The sequence below is a fragment of the Rana temporaria genome, chromosome 6 (assembly GCF_905171775.1).
Source record: "Rana temporaria chromosome 6, aRanTem1.1, whole genome shotgun sequence".
Taxonomy (NCBI): Eukaryota; Metazoa; Chordata; class Amphibia; order Anura; family Ranidae; genus Rana; species Rana temporaria.
Window position 1 is genome coordinate 20,810,749 of NC_053494.1, and position 21,191 is coordinate 20,831,939.

General features: G+C 46.1%; 1 protein-coding gene and 1 long non-coding RNA gene across 6 annotated transcripts in view; one reads left to right on the top strand and one right to left on the bottom strand.

The window, feature by feature from the left end:
- EPN2 (epsin 2) overlaps positions 1-21,191 on the top strand; it is an 81,399-nt gene that overhangs the window by 46,208 nt on the left and 14,000 nt on the right. For 3 of the 5 annotated variants that reach the window (XM_040356426.1, XM_040356427.1, XM_040356431.1), the window contains exons 3-8: positions 3,119-3,231; positions 6,627-6,722; positions 6,959-6,962; positions 8,596-8,793; positions 13,438-13,596; positions 14,118-14,213. In XM_040356426.1, the coding sequence (XP_040212360.1) occupies positions 3,119-3,231; positions 6,627-6,722; positions 6,959-6,962; positions 8,596-8,793; positions 13,438-13,596; positions 14,118-14,213 (666 nt within the window). The remainder of the gene's footprint in view (positions 1-3,118; positions 3,232-6,626; positions 6,723-6,958; positions 6,963-8,595; positions 8,794-13,437; positions 13,597-14,117; positions 14,214-21,191) is intronic. The other 2 variants (XM_040356429.1, XM_040356428.1) reach the window with 2 other exon arrangements.
- LOC120943236 overlaps positions 1-21,191 on the bottom strand; it is a 104,387-nt gene that overhangs the window by 16,670 nt on the left and 66,526 nt on the right. The window lies entirely within an intron of this gene.

Here is a 21,191-nt window from a genome sequence, read left to right on the forward strand (position 1 = left end):
CGCCGATTTGCCTCTCTGGGGAACGATTGCAAGTGGACGGCGGAAATCGTGTCCGCTGGACCCACTCATTGGCTCCCCCCCTCTGTCCAACGGGCACACGCCTACAGTATCTATTGCACATAATGATGTAGTTACATTGTTTTGCACAATAGAGCCAACCTATATCTGTGGTACGCAGTCTTTAAGTGGTTAAAGAGGAGTTCCAGTCTGGGGGAGAGAAAATTAAAAGTCAATTTTAATTTGACACTTCTACGTTTCAAGGATCCCGCAATGTTGTCATCCCTGGCTTCTGGGACCTCTGTGTCCCCCAGAAAACAGCGGGGGTGGTGGAAGGGCCGGAAAGTATGTAGACGCAGACGTAGGAGCGAGTACCTGGTTTTGAGCATGGTCACATTCAGCCTTTAACTTGTATTGCCAGCTGTACATGACATGTGCGGCTCCCCGGGGCACCAAAACGCATCAGGGATTTAATGCCGCTGCACATAGAAGCTGCTAAGTCCATGTGCACGAGGCCATTCACGTCACATTATAATTAAAATTGATGTGTGTGAGATGAATTAAACACCCAACTTCAGTCAGCGCTTTCTATTTAGTCTTGGGTAGAGCAGGACTTGTGATCCTGTCACTGGTGACAACTTGTCAGCAACTACAGAGTGCACAGAAATACACAAGTGTTTCCTTGGCGATGCCTCCTCGCTGGGTGAGTGAAAGTGGCGTTCCCTGGCTGGTAAGGGAGATTCCGCAGCGTTTCCGACAGCCAGGGAGTGACGCCTCACCCATCCGGCCTGTGATGGAGCAATGCCCTGGAAACAGGTGAGTGTTATTCTCTGCCCTTTCCAGTCATCCTCATGCTGGATTGTTGTCACCGAAGGAAGGAAGGTGTAAACTCTGAATTAACCCTTTGGGGTCAATTCAGAAAAACCCATCAGAGTTTATACCAACGGAAATTCTGATCGTGTGTACGGGGCATTAGGGCTTGTTCACACCACACAGTGTGCAGCTCTAGTGTGTAGTCTGGATACATGCTGCAAAGCATTGTTAAAACACATTGCAGTACTTGGTTTTAGCCCCCCCCCCCCCCCCCCCGGGTATTGGTACTGGGTACCAGTTCAGGGGTGTTGGGAAGACTCAATATGGGGTACCCAGTACAGCAGTGCAAGTTTACTGTCTAATCTCTGCAGCAGATTGCAGCTCTGCATGTTTTCTGTGATAGGAATTCCGGGAATGAGGCCTAGTGACCCCGTACATCCAATAACCCTGCCCCTGCTTCCTGTCTCTGGGGCTCTCTGGTGTCCTTTCTAAAAACAGTCAGTGCTGTGGAGTCAGCGTTCTGCAATTCCGAGATTTTCTCATGTTGAGGCCTTGGATGGATCACTCGATGGTTTGGCACGCAGCGCCTTCAGACAGCTGTGTGGATGTATAAACATACACAACGCGTCCATATGATGGAGACCGGGCACTGTGCACGGACAGCGATCTTGTTTTGGTAGATTTTGAATCTGTGATCAGATATATCTGCGTTTGCTGCACTGCTCAATTTGATCCTCAAAAAAATCAGGATCAACATCAAATTATACTGTAATTTCACCGAAATGTTCGTCATCCCAATGTCAATACAAAGTGAAGTTGAAAGATTATCAAACCACAAATACACAATGGCATTGTGAATGGAAAAAAAGGGTTTAACACCTTTTGATTCTTTTTTTTTTTTTTAACCACTTGCCTACTGGGCACTTTTACCCCCTTCCTGCCCAGAACAATTTTCAGCTTTCAGTGCTGTCGCATTTTGATGATAATTGTGCGGTCATGCTGTACCCATATAAACTTTTTATCTTTATTTTGAGACAGATAGCTTTCTTTTGGTGGAATTTAAAGTACCGTGTTTTTTTTCACCTCATAGAATGCATTAAAGGGACAATAAAGGTTCCTGTTTAAAAATAACTAAAAAATAACAAACATGTTATACTTACCTACACTGTGCAGCTTGTTTTTCACACTGTGGTCTCGTCTCGATCCTGGTCTTCTGGGGTCCCTCGACAGCTGTCTTGGCTCCTCTCCGCAAAAACTAACCCCCTTCATGGGAGCTCTCTCTTCCATGGGGGTTAGTTTTTGCGGGCGCGCTCCCGTGATACATAGGATGCATTAAGGTGAAAAAAAATGAACCTTTACAACCCCTTTAAGTTATAAGAAAAAAAAAACACTTCTGCCTTTACAACTCCTTTAAAGCGGGAGTTCAACCATTTCTTTTCTTTTTCTTCCCCTAGATTCCTGCTCGTTTGGTCTAGGGGAATCGGCTATTTGTATTAAAATATGATCCGTACTTACCCGTTTTCGAGCTGCATCTTCTTCCGTCGCTTCCGGGTATGGGTCTTCGGGAGCGGGCGTTCCTTCTTGATTGACAGTCTTCCGAGAGGCTTCCGACGGTCGCATCCATCGCGTCACTCGTAGCCGAAAGAAGCCGAACGTCGGTGCGGCTCTATACTGCGCCTGCGCACCGACGTTCGGCTTCTTTCGGAAAATCGTGACGCGATGGATGCGACCGTCGGAAGCCGATTCCCCTAGTAAAAACGAGCATCCATCTAAGGCTAAAAAATGCCCTCTAAGGGTGAACCACCGCTTTAAGATGTCCCCTATGTGGATTGCCGTTTACCAGTCCTCCTCCTCTTGGACACAGCTGATCACATAGTAAAGGGCCGCTGTGATTGGCCCATTACCCCAATCTGTGAGCAGCTGTGTCTGAAGTCAGGGTTCTGGGAGGACTCACGGAAATGTGCGACCGCCGCAAAATGTGCGGCCTCTGCAGAGGGGCATTGCGGGCGGTATAGCCGCGGTTTTCCACTGCCTTTCAATGGGAAGGAGCGGTAAACACACCGCTTCTTCACCGCCCCAAATATGCAGCTAGCAGGACTTTTGGAGCGGTCCTGCTAGTGCACCGCTCGTGTGAAGGCCCTCGGGGCTTTCACACTGGAGACACAGCAGCTGCTGTTTCAGGTCGGTTTGCAGGCGCCATTTTTAGCGCAATATCGCCTGCAAACCGCCCCGGTGTGAAAGGGGTCTAAGAAGATGAAATGTTAGCTTTAAAGTGAAATTGTCTGAATTTCTTGTTTGTCTCTTGTAGCTACGTCTCCCCGGGTCTCCTCGGAGCTGGAACAGGCCCGACCTCAGACAAGTGGAGAAGAAGAGCTACAGCTGCAGCTGGCACTTGCCATGAGCAGAGAGGTGGCAGAGCAGGTAAAAAAATAACTCACTGACAACGAATAGAGGTAACAGAGAATGGCGATGTCGCCCATTGCAGTCTATACATTAATGTTAAGTCTTAAGAAATTAGCAGATCACTGATCATTTCTACTAGATCTTCCAATGTTAGATGTGACTGCATTCACTCAGACTGAAAATGAGCAGAAGGAGGGCAGCCAATAGCGTGCAAGCTAGAGTAGGTTTAGAAGGATTGAGGCCAGGTTCACACTGTCGCCACATGCGGTGCACAGTAGGGGTCCGGTGCGTCTTGGTTCACCGGTTCAGGTCCGATTTCAGCCCGAATTTTGGGCTAAAATCGAACCTGAACCGCACCAAAAAAGGCATGTGTTTTTCCGGTACACCGCACTGGACCCCCTGTGGAGATATGTGAACCGGCTCCATAGAGAGCCAGTCACATTCTCCCGCAATGCGAATTGAATGCGGGGAAACGCGCATTCAATTCACATAGGTGTGAACCCGGCCTTAGAGTTCTGAAGCTCTTCTGAATTCTGAGTGCAGAAGTGTCATGTTTGTATTGGAGGAGTTAAGTTACATGCAACCTGTTCATTTTGTGTCCGTTTCCCTACAAACTCACCTCCACCTCAATTCACTGTTTCATTGGAAAATGACATTCCTGCCAGGTCGAATATTTATTCCATAATCTACGCTTTTTACTTTACATCTGAACCCCAGGCAGCTATAAAAGACACACATTAAAACAGCCATGTATTTGTTCTTAAATTTTGAATTGTATATTTGAAATACAAGTAGTGTAATTTAAATAAACTTGGTATTGGCCTTTTGCAGTCCCTGCACAGTAGAGCTCAGACTGGAAGAGGGAAATGCTTGACTGCCAATCAGAAGTGCTGTACACAAATGTGCTGACAAGGAACTTGCTGATAGGAGAGAGTAGAGGTGACCTTATAAGTCTCCTGTAACTCCTTCAGTGTCTGATCAGCAGGTTGGGGGTGGAGAAAGGACACTGTACTCCTTCTGCAGTCTATAACTGTAACAGATAATGTGGTGTCATCTATCAGGCTGTGCTGTGTGCAGAGTCTGTGTAAATCTTAAAGGGGTTGTAAAGGTTCGTTTTTAATTTTCTAAATAGGTTCCGTTAAAGTGGAGGTTCACCCGGAAATTGCTATTTTTAACATTAGATTGATGCTCATTTTGTCTAGGGGAATCGGGTAGTTTTTTTAAAATCAAAGCTGTACTTACCTTTTTAGAGAGCGATCTTCTCCGCCGCTTCCGGGTATGGGCTGCGGGACTGGGCGTTCCTATTTTGATTGACAGTCTTCCGAAAGGCTTCCGACGGTCGCATCTATCGCGACATGATTTTCCGAAAGTAGCCGAACGTCGGTGCGCAGGCGCCGTATAGAGCCGCACCGACGTTTGGCTTCTTTCGGCTACTCGCGACGTTGATTGAAGACTGTCAATCAAGAAGGAACGCCCAGTCCCAAAGACCATACCCGGAAGCGGCAGAGAAGATCGCTCTCTACAACGGTAAGTACTGCTCGGATTTTAAAACAACTAGCCGATTCCCCTTGTCAAAATGAGCATCAATCTAAGGGTAAAAAAAAAAAAAAAATGGGTGAACTCCCGCTTTAAGCTAGTGCATTGTTGGTTCACTTACCTTTTCCTTCGATTTCCATTCTAAATGTTTCTTTGAATTTCTCACTTCCTGTTTCTCCTCAGTAAGCTTTCCACCATCATCCGAGTGGTGGAAAGTCAGTCAGAACAGCTTACTGAGGAGGAACAGTAAGTGAGAAATTCAGACAAAGAAAAAAAAAAGCATTATTTTGTGTACAGTAAAACCTTGGTTTGCGAGCATAATTCGTTCCAGAAACATGCTTGTAATCCAAAGCACTTGTATATCAAAGCATTTTATTTTACAGGGTATAAAAGAGAAGAGAGGCGCCTCTAAGTGTAGCAATAAGTTGCTAAATGTTTTACCTTCATTAAATGTAACCATATTGCTACACTTCGACGCTCCTCTCTTCTCTTTTATATTCAGTCGTGACATGACGCTACTCTTATATCAAGACAACGCTTGTATATCAAGGTAAAATTTATTAAAACATTTTGCTCGTCTTGAAAAACGCTCTCAAACCAAGTTACTCTCAAACCAAGGTTTTACTGTATTAATCAGTTGGCCTGGAGTTTAGCTTTAATGGTCACCAGGATAAATAGAAGTGGTAAATCTGTACTTAAAGCGGAGGTTCACCCTAAAAAACAACTATGTACCATCCCATCCAGCATACTTGCGTCAGCTACAGTATGCCTTTATTTTTTTTTGCTGTACTTACAGTTTAATCCTTCAGTTTCGTTTCAGACTACCGCGGGGAGTAGGCATTCCTATGAAGAGGGGAACATGATTGACGTCCGGCTATGGTGCGTCACGCGTTCCGAAAATAGCCGGAGTAGGACTCGGCTCTTCACGGCGCTATACGGCGCCTGCGCACAGACTAGGAGCTGACTGCGCAGGCACCGTATATATCAGAGTCCTATTTCGTCTATTTTCGGAATGCGTGACGCGCCATAGCCGGACGTCAATCATGTTCCCCTCTTCATAGGAACGCCTATTTCCCTGCCGGAGTCTGAAACTAAACTGGACGATTAAACGGTAAGTACAGCGCAAAAAAAAAAAGCATACTGTAGCTGACGCTAGTATGCTGGATGGGATGAAAACATTTTTTTAGGGTGAACCCCCGCTTTAAGCCCTGGTTCACATTGATGCGGGATTGAAATCGTGCAAGTTCAGCTGAAGTCGCACGCTTTCATTCCCGCATGTCAATTCCACGATTTCAGAGACATGTGTGGGGCTTCCTGCATAGATGTCTATTGAAATCGCATAAACAGAAAAGTCAGTGCTACTACCCATACAGCACATAGATAGCAGAGCTCCCGGTTGCTCGATCCACAGTCGCTGGCTGAGTAGAGTAATGAGGAAAAAAGATGATCCCCACTCCGGTCGTTGCTCTTCAAAAAAAACAAAAACATTTTATTGACAAGCCACAGTGAACAAATGAGAAATCGCGCCTGAAATCACCAAACGTAGTACAGAAACTACGTCACACCGATTCGGACTCTTCCATTGTGGGCAATAGCCGCCGATTTGGCATGCGATTTGACATGTGGAATCACATTAATGTGAACCAGGGCTAAAGGACACAAAAAAAAAAAAGACAAAAGCCGCAATGCTTCCCAATTTTACAGAAAACAATAAAAAGTTTTGGTTACAATTACAGTATAACAGAATGCATAATTTGCAAAAGCCTTCTGCTTATTATGTCTGGGGTCATGAAGGTAAAGAAAGGGGTCCCCCTCACAATGGTGGGATCAACAAAGCACTTTTTTTTTAAAACTGACTGTATTTTATGTCTTCACAGGAGGAGCGAATCCGCCGGGGTGATGATTTGCGGCTTCAGATGGCCTTGGAGGAAAGTAAGAAAGCCACTGCCAAAAGAGCGCAAAAAAAGAAATCGGTAAGGCTCCTCTAAGCATCACAGTGGGGGTTATTTACTGAAGGCAAATCCACTTTGCAAGGAGCACTTGAAATTGCACTTGGAAGTGCAGTCGCTGTAGATCCAAGGGGTAGATCTGAAATTAGGGGAAGCTCTGCTGATTTTATCATCCAATCATGAGGCGATTCAGTTCGCATGTGAAGCGCTATAAGGCTTAAAGGGGAGTTCCAGCCATTTGTGTGTTTATTAAAAGTCAGCAGCAACAAAAAGTGTAGCTGCTGGCTTTTAATAAACAGGCACTTACCTGCTCCAGCGCTCCAGCGACGCGCCGGCCGGGGCTCCGCTCCTCTCCCCCCCTCCCCGGCCGGCGTCTTCATCTTCAGTGTGGGCACCCGGCCGTGACAGCTTTCGGCTTCACGGCCGGGCACCCACTGCGCATGCGCGAGCGGCGCGGCACTGCGCATGCGCGAGCGGCGCGGCCCGGCGCCGCGCCGTGTAATTGGCCAGGAGATCGCCTAGGACCTGTGACGTGTCCTAGGCGATCGCCAACAGCAGCCACTTCCTGAAGGCGACTAAGCTTAGTCGCCTACAGGAAGGAGGAAGTGGGACAGGAAGTCCCACTCGTGCTGAAGCCCCCACTCCCCCCCCAAAAAAATTACATGCCAAATGTGGCATGTAAGGGGGAGAGGAGTGGGTTAAGAGGAAGTTCCAAATTTGGGTGGAACTCCTCTTTAAGTGACACTTTTTGGGGATCAGTGACACCAATACAGTGATCAGTGCTAAAAAACAAAAAACAAAACAAATGCACTGACACTGTATAAATGACACTGGCAGGGAAGGGGTTAACATCAGGGGCAAAAAAAGGGTTAACTGTGTTGCCTATGTGTGCTTTCTAATGTAGGGGGGGATTCTATGACTAAAGGTAAACAGAGATCCATGTTTCTGCTTGGCAGAATTATGAGATATCCATAGTCCTTTCAGGCAGAACAGCAGTCTGCCTTGTTTACATAGGTAGACCACCGTTCTGCCTCTCTACCAACGGACGCCAGGTTCCCGCTGATTGGTTCCTACGGTTTCCAATCATAGCGGGAGCGGAGCTCCGGCGGCGCGTGCCCGAAAGCCAAATATAAGAATCACGTACAGGTAAGGGATTTTGCGCTAAAGGGCCGCCCTGCCGCAGTCAATGTATGTGGGGCAGTCCTTAAGCAGTTAAAATACAGAAAAATACTGTACTTACTCTGCCAGAAATCCAGTGAGCTCCTAACTTCCTGTAGTAAGCTGATAACATTGCTGCACTGAAATCCCAACCACTGTTGTCAGCCTAGCCTGAGTGCTTCCTTGCGGATGAAAACGGGACATACATTGGTCCCTATGTGACTATGGGTGTCAGCGGATGACCATCCGATGACACCCGTAATCGTCCGCCTCCGCAAATATCCGCATTTGCGGACGGAAGAAAATCCTATTTTTTTTCCGTCTGCCGGATCGGATCGGATGAACACGGACATACGGTCCGTGTTCATCCGATCCCCCATAGGGGAGAGCGGAGGAAAGACAGGGCGGTCCCTAGCACAGTGTGCGGGGACCGCCCTGTCAGCTGCCAGCTCAGCGGGATTTTACAAGGGATCCCCGCTGAGCTTTTGCAGACACACGGAGCGGATCATTACTGATCCGCCCGTGTGAAAGGGCCCTTATAAAGTGTGTGGAAATATTCAGCACAGCTGATTGCTGTATTTCCTCCCTACCCAGATTGGTGGGCTGGATATAGATATGGACTCTGTCACCCAATGTGGCTGAAGTCTACCAGAGTGGCCAGCAATATCTTTGTGCCCATAGGTGGCTATAACTTCATTTTTTGATTTACAGCGTTCATTGACTTACTCATTTTTTAATTAGCAGCAGCAGCAGCAGCAGCAGCACCAGCAGCCACCATCGTTGTTGGACCTAATAGACGCACTGCCTCCCGGGGCCCCGGGCCCTCCGAAATCCGAGCCTTGGGCAGCCGTATCGGTACCGACATCAAACAGCCAACCTGACCCTTGGGGGGCAACAGCTGCCTCTCCTGCCTCCGTAGAACCCTGGCAATCTTTTGGTAAGTAAACTTTGTTCTTTGAATTCTTTTAAACCACGTGAAGTGATTCTGAGGATGTCAATATATAGTAGGAGCTTGCAGAAGCTTGCATTCTGGTGAACATTGGTTCAGCACACAAATGATTTAAAGTGGCCATATACACTTGATGGGTGGCTCCTATAATGTTCTGCAGCACTAATCTACCTTCAGTCCTTATTAGTGGCCCTGTATGCAAATGTTAAATTAAATTTACGTCAACAGTCTTTCGAGTATAGATAAACTTTCCTGGAGAAAATGTTGCTCCAGCCCTTCAGTACTGGTCACATGTCTGAAGGTCTAAGTCAGCCTATGTTCTGTGGGACCATAGGGTTCCTACAGAGGTTCCTTGAGCAGTAAGCAATAGTAGATCTTGATCCAATCCCCCCACCACACTTTCCGTCAATGTAAACCAGCCCATAGATTATGCAATTTTCTTTCCTTCCAGCACAGGCGGTGACACAGAGCTATTCAGACATGGAGCGGCGGCCTGGCCCTGCCCCCTCTCTCCTCACTGGCTTTGATTGGCAGGGGTCAATGGCGCTTCGCTGCTGTCTCAGCCAATGAGGGTGGAGAGTCCCAGACAGCCGAGTCTCTCATGCAACATCGTTGGACCAAGATGGGGCTCATGTAAGTATTAGGGGGGCTGCTGCACACAGAAGTTTTTTTTATCTTAAAGCGGGGGTTCACCCAAAAATCAATTTTTAACATTACATTCAGCCTAGTTGTCCTAATGACAATCGGCTGTTTTTATTCCTCGTACATACCTTATTTCACCGCCGCTTCCGGGTATGTCTTCTGCGGGACTGGGCGTTCCTATCTGATTGACAGGCTTCCGACCGTCGCATACAGCGCATCACGAGTTGCCGAAAGAAGCCGAACGTCGGTGTGGCTCTATACGGCACCTGCGCACCGACGTTCGGCTTCTTTCGGCAACTCGTGACGCGTAGTATGTGACAATCGGAAGCCTGTCAATTAGATAGGAACGACCAGTCCCGCAGAAGACATACCCGGAAGCGGCGGTGAAGATACGGTATGCACGGGGAAAAAAAAAAAAAAAAACAGCCGATTGTCATTAGGACAATTTGGCTGAATGTAATGTTAAAAATAAATTTTTTGGGTGAACCTCCACTTTAATGCTTAGATTGCATTAGGATAAAAAAAAAACTTCTGGTCTTTACAACCAGTTTAAAGTGCTGGTCGAGTGATCGCTGTATGTTTCCGAAGCAATTCACAGACCTGCTAGTGGGCATGTATGCTCTGGGGCATCAAGGAAAATAGGTTGGCTGCTGGGTGCCCGCGTTTCCAAGCAGTGAAATGCAAGCATGCCCGGCAGCTATACAGGAGGGGAGGAGCAGATTGGAGGGGAGGAGCAGCTGAAGCGGAGGAACGGCTGAAGGTGAATTCACAAGCCAGAATAGATGGTCAGGGGAGGGGGCGGCACAGCTTCATACTGAACAGAAGTGAAGGGGAAAAGAAGTGGTTCAGGAGCTCATGGAGGAATGTTACAAGGAGGCAGGAAAAAAAACAGGAATAAACTATTTAAAGCGGAGTTCCGCAGAAAACAGAAAAGTCAGCAGCTACAAATACTGCAGTTGCTGATGACTTTTAAAATAAGGAAACTTACCTGTCCGGGGCGCCCGCGATGTTCTCACCCGAAGCCGACCCGTCCCTCGGCTCTGGGTGGAGGCGCCAGCATCTTCAGTGAAGGGGAATCAGAAGGTGAAGCCTTGCCTCTTCACAGCTTGGTTCCCTACTGCGCATGCGTGAGTCGTGCTGCGTGTTCTGACTATTCCCTGCTGTCTTCTGGGACCTGTCTTCTGGGACAGGGGGCGGACAGAGGAGAGGCCGGACATGGTGTAGATCGCCACGGACACTGCTGCGATCTTTTGCCAGAAGTGGGAGCAAATACCTATATTACACAAGTATCTGCTTCCCCCTGAAAGGTGCCAAATGTGACACCGGAGGGGGGGAGGAACCGGATAAGTGGAAGTTAAATTTTTGGGTGGAACTCCGTTTTAATGAAAAATAAATTTCAGGGTCATTAGGAAGTGAATTTGTATTTATCATATTTGGAGAATAGGGATTTTGTTTAGTGACACGTGAGGTATCAATTAGTAACAAGAGATGTTCTCTCCCCCAAACTGCTGCTGTCATTTCTCGCCTACAGAGAAAATGTGTGTGTGTGCGTGTGTGGGGGGGGGTTTCCATTTGTTGATATGGCCCTCTTAGACCGCGTTTTCTTTCAGCCACTTGTAAAACGGAGTCACCTGCCGCTCTGTTTACTTCCCCTTTGCACAGTAGCTCAGTGTTGGGTTCGGCGGCGGAGGGTGACGTCACTCTACTGGCAGTTCAGACACATTCCTCAGTGGAAAGTCTCAGGGTAGCCAGAAAAAGATCTTGTTGAAATTTGTAGGAAGCGTTATGGCCTAAGATGGGAATCCGTCTGACCACATTCTTGTCTCCATTTCTAATATAAAAAGCCACATCATGTAACCCTGTAATCTGTAACACAAATGGCAAAAAAAATAAAAGTTTTGGCTCTGGGTGTAAATATGAAAACCAAACCTCCTTCACTACACACTCTCTATGTTAAAAATATCTATTGTAAGGATGGCATCCAGCTTGCCCCTCCTGTCACACCAAATATATGGAGAATAAAACCTGTTTAGAAATACTGGAGAAAATGCTGCTCCAAAACTCTCTAGTGTTGGTCACATGACCCAGGCACTGATCACATGATCCCATATGAAGGGGCTCATTGGACTCCAACTGAATCTAGCACAGGTGAGAGCATGCGGGAGTGGCAACAGATGCACAGAGTACAAAAAAACAAAACAGCTGTCTATTTAAAGAGAAACTGTCATAACTACGGGCATGCAAGAATTTGGATTTTTCATGCCTAAAATATAAAAAAGTATCAGGCTAACCAGCTAGAGACTTTGCCTGAACTCTAAACCTCCAATAAGGAGTGACCACGGCCTGGCCTGTCCCAAGGTATTAGTTTATGTGACGATCATCTCATTTGTTTTCCATATATCTAGTATGGTGGAGAGGTCAGGTGAAATGTTAAGTAAACAGAAACCTACTTAAGCCATAACCAGCCATACACAGTGCAAATTTATTTTTCTGCAACCGCAAGTTGCAGGAAAGAAATTCCCATGATCCCCCCCATTAACACAGACAGGGCAAACAGAGGAATCAGCAATCTTCTCCTGGCATGGAAAGAAGACCGTAATTATCGCTAACGGCTATAGCGAAAATCAGAAATGAATCCAGCAGGCTGGTTGTACCAAAGTTGATTGATCGATCAATGTGGTACATTCAGCCTGCATATTAATAGTTTGAATCTTGGCTGAGATTCAAATTGTGTATGGCCGCCTTACTTGATCCCTCAAAATCAGGGATCCCCAAAATTTCAAAACAAAGGCCTGTCTGTATGCTGTCCTTCAAATTTAGAGGGGGGGGCTGTGGCCAATAAGAGAAGAAAATGCCAAAGAGTCAGTGGGAGCAAACAATGCTCCCAGCTATGTAATTGGCTGGAGTAAAAAAATTACCTGGCTGCTGTGGTCAGTGGGAGGTGAAATAGTGCCCCATTATTGGTTCTAGTGGAATGAGTAGCGTCCCATCATTTCTGTCAGCGGCAGGAATCGTGAACCACCACTGGTGTCAGTGGGAAGAAAAGTGCTCCATCATTGGAAGGATCGTACCCCATCATTGGTATCAGTGGGAGGAATAGTGCATCATAGCTGGTATCAATGAAAGGTAGAGGGTTCCAGCATTGATATCAGTGACAGGAATAATGCACCAAAATTGGTATCAGTGGGAGAAATAGTGCTCCACCATTGGTCAGTGGGAGGAATAGTGTCCCATCATTGGTGTCAGTGGGAGGAATAGTGCCTCATCATTGGTGTCAGTGGGAGGAATAGTGCCTCATCATTGGTATCAGGAGGAATAGTGCCTCATCATTGGTATCAGAAGGAGGAATAGTGCCTCATCATTGGTATCAGTGGGAGGAATAGTGTTCCACCATTGGTATCGGTGGGAGGAATAGTGTCCCATCATTGGTATCAATGGAAGGAATAGTGTCCCATCCTTGGTATCAGTGGGGGGAATAGTGTCCCATCGTTGGTATCAGTGGGAGGAATAGTGTCCCATCCTTGGTATCAGTGGGGGGAATAGTGTCCCATCGTTGGTATCACTGGGAGGAATGATGATCCATCATTAGTATCATTGAGAGGAATAGAGGTCCAAGGGACAATTGGAGAGAAAGGGTTGCAGACTGAAAACCACTTATCTATATGTATCTATCCCATCTTGCCAGATACCCACTTCACACTGTGGGTAAACTGCAGCTACCCGACCAGTTGCAAATTTTTTTTCTGTTGGCACTGTAGCTTATATTGCAAGCAAGGATTAACAATGTCATTTTGTCACATGTCAGCAGCGTTTAAAATCCGGAATTCAAGCCCTGCTGTTTTTATTTGTACATGAAATTAACATGTATTTAGCAGAGAAGGCATGTGCTTCCTGCAGGCTCCCTCCTTGGGATGCCCCCACCTACATGTGAAATGTCACAGCCTGCCACTAACACTCAGAGCTAACAGGGTCCATCTGTTTATACGGCAGGTACGAAGACATCTGCCACCTCCGACCCCTGGGGATCAAGCAAGGTTTCTTCAACGCAGTCTCTTCCCAAAAGCCAAGACCCCTGGGCCTCCTCCCCTGCCACGGGAGCAGCTAATCCTACAGCAGACCCCTGGGGACCTGCAACTAAATCTAGCACAGGTGAGAGCATGCGGGTGTGGCAACAGATGCACTAAAAAAACATAACAGCTGTCTAGTTAAAGAGAAACTGTCATAACTAGGGGCATGCAAGAATTTAAATGGTCATGACTAAAATATAAATAAATATCAAACTATTTGCTCTCGTTGTCATCCTGAACAGGGTAGTCTTAAGTCGGCCATAGATGGTTTGAATATCGACTGGTTCAGCAGGGACCGGCCTAGATTCGAACCATCTATGGGCAGGCTGATTGTACTCATGTCAATCCATCGACCAACTTGGGTACAACCAGGATTTTTACATGCGATTACTGCCAGAGGCTAGCAATAATCACTGTGATCTTTCATCAGGGACTGTATGTGCTGATGGGGGAATCAAGCGATTTTCTTTCCTGCAACTCATAAAAAAAAACGATTTCATGAAAAATAGATTACAGGGCCATTAAGTCTTGAATGTGTATGGATTATTTTTGGAGAAGGTTATTGTTTAGTTTCACTTTAAGCATTTTTTTATTTTTTAACAGGGGGTCCATCCTTTGACCCATTCAGCAATTTAAATGGGACCGCAAAAGATGATTTTTCTGAGTTTGACAGCCTGAGGTCCATGTCAAAATTATCAGGTATGTAATATGCAATACATCTTCACTGTATCAGCTCCACATTCTATGCATTGTAAAGTGGTTCTAAGGGAAGAAGTGTTTTTTTTTTTTTTTTTTTCACCTTGATGCATTCTATGAATTAAGGTTAAAAATCTTCTGGGTGCAGCTCTTCCTTATACTTACCTGAGCCCCATCTCGATCCAGAAATGTGCATGAAAGCAGAGGCTCTCCTGGGGATATAAATTTAGGCCTGAATCACACTAGTGCGGTGCGAATTTCAGCTCTCTTATCTCTGCAGAGAGATAAGAGAAGTGTTCAGCAGATTAGCAATGTTTTAGATGCCAATTTGGAGACCTGGGAGAAGTTCCAGGTGAGAGGAGAGTGGGGGAGAAGTGTATTGAGCTGAATGAGAGAAATTCCTGAAGAGAACTGAACACATCTGCGAATTAGATGCGTACACATAGAAGATAATGGGACTGAATTTGCACCTGAGCCGCACTGCAAGACATAAAAACCGCACACGGTTTGGAGGCAATGCGCAGTGCGAATGCATCGCACATATGTGTACCAGCCTCATTAAAAACAATGTATTTTGAAATGCCCTGCGAATTGGATGTGGTTTAAGCCGCACTCAATTCGCTTAGGTGTGAACCTGGCCTCACAGTTGAAAAAAATCTCTCAGAACCCACTAGTTTTGGGGGGGGGGGGATTTACTGCTCAAAAACACCACTGCCCCCCAAAACTGCTGATATCAGCCTATGGGCTCTTTCACACAGGGCGGATCCGTGTGCGTGGTCCGCTTTGCTCAGCGGGGATCGTTCCGTCGATCCCCACTGACCAGGCAGATGACAGGTCTGTCTCTGCACACTGTGTAGGGTCCGTCGTCATCTGATCCGATACGCAGACAGATGGAAAAATAGGGGTTTCCTACTTCACACTTTGGCGGATCGGATGTCAGCGGGCATATCACCACTGACATCCGTGGCTCCATAGAGGAGCACAGAGCGCCCGTTCAGGTCTGCCTTAAAAACTGACAGGCGTACCGTTTAAAACGGTCTGCCCGTGTGAAAGGGGCCTATGTGTGCTTGGACACATAGGATAACATGATTGAGAGTTTAATGACTGTAGAAAAAACGTTTACTGCCAAAAAACAGCTGCTGTAAAAACGTCAAAAATGTCCAGTGTGCATGAGGCCTTACAATCACTTTAGTTTCTCTGGGTGTCGTCCAGAGAAAGTACTAAGAAGGTATTGGGGCCCATTTCTTTCTTTCCAATGCGTTTATACATGTGCATTAATGTTAATGTTTTCTTTTAAGGCGGCCTATAGAAAATAATGGGCTGCCAATGCTGCTCACACCTTATTTTTGTAACACAATGTAGGTTTGTTGCCTTAGTGCTTTGAATTTCCACTCAGAATAATCAGCACCGCAATGCAGTAAGGCATGTCTCCTGCATAACCGTACATTGCCACCTTGGAGGATGTCTCAATAGGCTCTTATTTTATTACCTCCTCAAATATCTCATTTGCCTCTTTATTTAAACTCACAGTTACCACCAGTCTGAAACTAGCAGGATTATAAGGAGTAGAAATCCATGTGATAAAGTTTGTGATTGGACATGAAAGCAGCATTAAAGGTTCAGTTAAAAAAAAAAAAAAAATCATACTTTCCTCCTCTGTGCAGTTGATTTTGCACAGAGTGGCCCCGATCCTCCTCATCTGAGGTCCCTCAGCAGAGCTCCTGGCCCCTCCTCTTCTCAAGTGCCCCGTTGGAGAGCCACTCTCAGGGCACTTGTGCGGGCACACACCTGTGTCGTGCTGCTAAGTCTATTGACACAGACAGCAGGACTCTGCCCCACACCCCAGATTTGATTGACAGCAGCGGGAGCCAATGGCAGCGCTGCTAACAATCTATTCAATCGGGACCCGAGACACCGGCTAGAGCTGGTGTGCTGGTCCCCATCGCTGGAAAGACCGTGTTCAGGAAAGTAAAAGGGGGGGGGGGGCTATGGGGGGAAGCTGTATCACACAAGGTTTTTCACCCACCGCCTCTGCACTGAGAACCGAGCAATCTAACACCGCTGATGGCTCAGTTCTCACACCTCCTCGAACAGAGAGCTGTAGACTGTCATTCAGCAGCTCTCCTCTCTGCTCCTTCATGCTCACTGGAGCGCTGAGCTGTAGAGGGGCTGAGATGGGTATCAGTCCGATTCCTGTAAAGTTAGCAGTGAGTGGACTTCAGACCGCTCTCCGCTGAAAACGGGTCACAGGAGTGCAAAACAAATTGCACTCCTGTGACGCTTAGGAGAAGCCCAGCCAAATGAGCTCAGGTTGGACTTTTCCTTTAAGCAAGCTATAGATCAGTGGTTCTCAATCTGGGGGTCGGGACCCCCTCGGGGGTCGAATGAGGATTTGCCAGGGGTCACCAAATCCTGGTCTGTTCCTGAAGCCTGAATCACTCTCCCAGCCTTTTTGCTATCCCTGGAGCCTGTGGCCACCCAGCTGGGCTGTTCCTGGAACCCGCAGCTGACTGGTGAGGAATGTGAAGTGGGAGGGGCTAGAGGAGACCCTATCACCTGATTTCAGCATAGGTGTCACTGCTACGAGACACCACGAAGTTGGAAACACAGTGAAGCCGGAGGCACAGTGAGTGACACTATCTGTGATTATAGTTGCCATTAAAAGGACTCAGGGAGCGCTAAATATCTGTGGTTTAGGTGCGCAAATTACTTGTCTTGCCTTGGGTGCTGACAACCCACGCTATGAAAATAATTTTACTGTTAGGGGTCCCCACGACTTGGGAAATGTTATCAATGGGTCACGGCACTAGAAGGTTGAGAACCACTGCTATAGATTATGCAATTTTCTTTTCATGCAACCACATTATAGAACTTTTTCAGCAGGCTTAGAGAATAAAATGGCAGTTGTTGACATTTTTTATGCTGCATGGTTTTTGTACACTTCCTGGATTTACACAGACACACCCCTCCAGCTCTGTAGCTTTTATTGGCCCTCTTATGACTCATCCTTCTCCCTTCCTGGCAAACTCACCAGAGTGAGAGAGAGCGAGCTGTGCATGATGTCATAAGATTAGGCTAATGACCAGACAAGAAACAGTATTATAAATGTATTACTATCCAAAGTTAAAACAACAAGGGCAGAGGATCAAATAGATAGAAAGATGAAAAAAATACCGAAGGTCCGCTTTAAAAATCTCTATCGGCAACATTACAAAAATTTTCAGTTACCAGTTTAGGGTATAGATAACGTAAGATAAATGAATAAGTGAAGTGAATTGAAAGACTCAAGGGTGCTAGCCACAGCTCGCCCGCCATACAAACTGCAAAAAGGAAGAAACGGCTGCACTCCAGCATTATTAAGCACAGGATACTGTGTGAAACATGTCTGCCTTGATTGTCGTTTTTTCTGTGGTGTGTCACTTGGATGGATTAAAAAAGGACTCCTATTTATCATCTTGGAGTGCAGCCGTTTCTTCCTTTTTACTAGTTTAGGGTTACAGAGATGGTCCAATGTGGTTGCGTCCTACGTATGCGCTCACCACTGCACGCAAGTATGGGGGGGACTGAGGCGCTTTATTTATTTTTTTCATCATTATTGTTTTTTTATTCAATTATTTTTTTTTATCTCTTTGATTGCCATCTCAAGATATGTAACCCTTGCGATAACAATACAGCATGACAGGTCCTCTTATGGAGAGCTATGAGGTCCATAGGACCCCAAATCTCTCCTCTACTTTTAAAAGCAAAAGATCAAAAAAAATGTTTTGATCTTTTGCTTTAAAAGAAAGAAAAGCCATTTTTACATGCCTGGAGGAATCGGAAGTGACATCATAACATCACTCTGGTCCTCCAAGGCCATAGAGATGTGCGGAGGTCATCTTGCCTTGACTCATCTCTATTGCAAGCCATCGGTACCGGATTGGTCCTGAGCCTCACCGATTGGTCAGGTAAGCATGGGAACCACCAGAAAGCGGCAGGAGGGGGGACACCATTTCCGCCACTTCTAAAAAGTGAATTTGCCACTCAGACCACTTTTTATCTTGTAGAAAATCGCTGGCTGAAAAAACAATACTGGGGTTATGGCATGTTGCAGCAACTATAACCCCAGTATTCCAATTGCCAAGCAGGACATTATTTGTCTATGGCTCGCTCGGCAAGTTGTTAAACTTTCTACATGGCAGATTGTAATGTGTGTAGACAGCATTGGACCGGATATAACATTGGCTTGGATGAATAAGAATAAGAATGTATCTTATTTTCTGAAGAAGCTTGATCTGTTGTTCTCAAGGTTGAGGTGTCTAGGAACTGCGTTTGTTCCCAGACGAGTTTCTGAATGAAATAACGCTCTTGTTTATGTTGGCTGTAAGACAAGGAGACAACATGGCTTCTCTGAGTCTTTAGGTAGCCGAAAAGTCCAGGCCTCCTCCCCTGCATGTACCTCAATCCGCCAGCGGAACTCCAACTCCCATCATGCCTCAGTGCTGTTGTGGCGGCACAGCTGCACACACTGCCTGCGGTTAATTCATCCAGCAGTCATGATCTCGTTCTAAATGGAATCGCAGATGTTTTGCGTTCGGAACATTCCACTGGCAGTCGGGGCGCTACAAGGATTCCTGGTTTCCTCTCCCCCTTTTGTTTCTATCTGCTTGGAAAGGCGGTGGTGAAATGTGATGTATCCCAGGTGTCAAGGAGCGGAACATCTGCTAGAATAACTGGCATGAGATGTAGAGGAATTTTGGATGGAGTGCAGGGGTCAGAGGTTACACATGTGCACAAACCCCTGTAGTCTGCAGACATATGGAGGGGAAGAGGCAGCCACCTAAACTAAACCCGAGCACAGAAAAAAAGACAGGGAGTTTGTTCCTGCGATGTGCTGCAGCTGTACTGATTACATACACTCAGCGCTGGTATTCGTCTGTCCTCACTCCTGGACCGGGTTTGTAGCTGTGCTGGGTTTAAACCCGGGTTCAGATTATATTTCATATTCTCACCTAAGGCTGCATTCACACCTGAGCGACAAAACGCCCGACGCCGGACGCTTCTGCCGCTAGAGGAGAGAATTCCCATTGCTGTCTATGGAGATGGTTCACATCTCATAGACGCCGAACGCCTGTCGCCTGAAAAAAAGTCCCGGACCCTTTTTTTCAGGCGACATTGGCGTTTGCCCATTGACAGCAATGGGAAGACTTTGAAAAAAAAATAAAAAAATTGAAAGTTTCACACTCGCAGCAAAATACGCCGCTACCGCCGAACGCGGCTGCCGCTCAGGTGTGAATGTAATCTAAAAGAGAAAGGCTTTTTTGGGAAAAATGCAATTTTTTTTAATGGTAAAACCATTCAAAACTGCTTACGAAATGAACATAATGTATAGTGGTTGTAAAGGCTAAAAACATTTTTTACCTTAATGCATTCTCAGCTAACCTCCCCCAGTCACCCCTTAATACTTAAAGGGTCACTAAAGGAAAAAAAAATTTGCCTAAAATTAATGTCTGCAAGGTAGACAGACAGAATAGTGTAATGATTCTGTTTAAAAACGAGTAAATACCTATTAAATTCCTTCATCTATATCACCTCCGGCATTCTGGTTTCTGTTCTCTCATTCACTTCCTGGTTTGCATCGCTCGTTCATGTAAGAACTACATTTCCCAGTATGAATTGCGGCACGCCCAGTAATTCACACCTCCTTGAAGTCTCTAACATGTAGAGAGCGTCCTGCCGCACAGATGTAGTTCCCAAGAGGGGGGCGAGCACGTTACTGACCACCGCAGTAAAGCCTCCCATCACGGTGGTCAGTAAAATCAGACAAGCAGGAAGTGAACAGAACAGAGAAGAAATAGAGCAACTTCTGAGCAAAAACGAACAATGAGGAAGTGAAAAGAGGAATGTCTGCAGGTAAAGGATGCTTCTTATGAAAAAAAAAAATTCCTTTACAACCCCTTTAAGAGCCGGTTCACACAGGGGCAACACGACTTCCAGCAAGACTTTGGGAGGCAACTTGGACACGACTTGAGTATGAATCATCAACTTACAAGGCAACTTCAAGTTGCCTCCAGGACAGGAGGCTTTCCAGTGGCCAATCAAACAACAATCAGCTCTGTGGGAGGGATGGGAGGGGTTTGCCTGAGAAATGTATGTCATCTTCCTGTATCGTTGCTTCAGTTAAGACAGTGATCAGACTTCTGAGGCAACTTCCATTGAAATCAATGGGTACAAGTTGCCTAGAAGTCGGATTGAAGTAGTACAGGAACCTTTTCTGAAGTCGGAGCGACTTCAGTAGTGTGTATTAAGATGGTTCCCATTCACTTCCATTGATTTTCTCAACCACACGACTTGGGGCAACTTCAAGTCGGATCCTAGGTCGCCCCTGTGTGAACCGGCTCTAATGCCGCGTACAGACGGTCGTTTTTTGTGTTAAAAAAAACCGACGTTTTAAAAAACTTAATTTAAAATGATCGTGTGTGTCGGCAAAACGTTGTTTTTTGTCTTCAAAAAAACGACAAAAAAAAATTCGAACATGCTTGAATTTTTTGTGTCGTTTTTCAAAACGTCATTTTTTGTTTCACAGAAATTGACCGTGTGTAGCAAAAAACGACGTTTAAAACAACGTTTTTAAACCCACGCATGCCCAGAAGCTAGTTATGAAGTAGGCTTCAATGGAAAAAAGTGGTGAACGTAACCTCGCTTTGCTAGACCATTGTGAAAAAACGATGGTGTGTATCGTAGTTTTTGAAAATTGAAGTTTCAAAAACGTTGTTTTATTTCATGATTTAAAACGTCTTTTTTTTTCATCACAAAAAACGACCGTCAGTACGCGGCATTACTGAGCCTGATCTTGATTCAGAGAGCAACAGTGCTACTGGCTCTCTCGCTCCCCCTCATTGGACTTTGTGAGAACAGCGGGAGCCATTGCCTCCTGCTGCTGTCAAATCCAGTGACGAATGAGCAGGGAGAGGGGTCAGGTTCGGTGTGTGTCAATAGAGG